Source organism: Dipodomys ordii, unplaced genomic scaffold, assembly GCF_000151885.1.
Source record: "Dipodomys ordii isolate 6190 unplaced genomic scaffold, Dord_2.0 Scaffold44, whole genome shotgun sequence".
Taxonomy (NCBI): Eukaryota; Metazoa; Chordata; class Mammalia; order Rodentia; family Heteromyidae; genus Dipodomys; species Dipodomys ordii.
The window spans coordinates 4,036,847-4,037,715 of NW_012267260.1; the positions used below are offsets into that span (position 1 = coordinate 4,036,847).

An 869-nucleotide genomic window follows, 5' to 3' on the forward strand; every position below is an offset into this window, starting at 1 on the left:
CCGTCGGGGCGCGCGCGGGGAGGGAGACGGGGAAAGAGGCGCAAAATAGCCGCTCGGAGGTTCGCGGGCCTCCCCAGTCGGCCGCAGCCCCGGGGGCCCCGGGCGGAGGAGACCGCGGTCTGCCAGTCGGGCGCCTAACCGGCTCGTCCGACCGTCCGTCCGTGCGTCCGTCCGTGCGTCCGAGCGCGCGTCCGTGGGTCGGTGCGCCCGCGCGGGCCGGCGCGGGCCCCGCGCTCACCTCGTAGATGTCCTCGTACTTGACGTTCTCCACCAGCTTCCAGAGCATGGCTGCGCCCGGCTCGCTCCGCGGCGAGTGCATTCATGTGAACCGCGCCCGCCCGCGTCTCCCGGCCTGCGCGCCCCGTAATGAGCCATCTATAATTGAAAATGCGGGCGCGCGGCGCACACGGCGCCCCGCGCCCATCGCCACTTATATCTGCTGTCTCAGACAATGGGCGGCAGGAGGAAGTCTCAGCAGAGGGGGGGGAGAGGGAGAGAGGGAGAGGGGGGGGGAGAGAGAGAGACAGAGGGAGAGGGAGAGGGGAACGGGAACATTAGATGCAAGGCTCCGGCGACTTGGGTGCGCGCACGCACACACACACACATTATTTTAAAGAATAACACGCGGATTTGCACTCAGGATCACAGCATCCGCTGGTGTGCAGCGCGCGTTGAAGACAAGATCAGCGTTCCCCGTGATTATTATAAATGCACTCACTACAAGTAGATGCAGGGTAAAGAGATACATTGTGTACATGTGTGTACATGGCTGTGTGGATGTGTATAGACGTGCGTACATGACTGTATAGACGTGCGTACGTGGCTGTACAGATGTGTGTACACGGGTGTATAGACGTGTGTACATGGGT

The 869-nt window shown here is 62.8% G+C and overlaps 1 protein-coding gene across 3 annotated transcripts in view; it reads right to left on the reverse strand.

Moving 5' to 3' along the window:
* Tfap2b (transcription factor AP-2 beta (activating enhancer binding protein 2 beta)) overlaps window positions 1-386 on the reverse strand; it is a 28,073-nt gene extending 27,687 nt beyond the window's left edge. For all 3 annotated transcript variants that reach the window (XR_001175176.1, XM_013019262.1, XM_013019261.1), the window contains exon 1: window positions 239-386. Coding sequence is in view for 2 of the 3 variants with exons in the window: in XM_013019262.1 (XP_012874716.1) it covers window positions 239-319 (81 nt within the window). In the remaining variant the exon portion in view is untranslated. The remainder of the gene's footprint in view (window positions 1-238) is intronic.
* Between the last annotated feature and the right edge of the window lie 483 nt (window positions 387-869).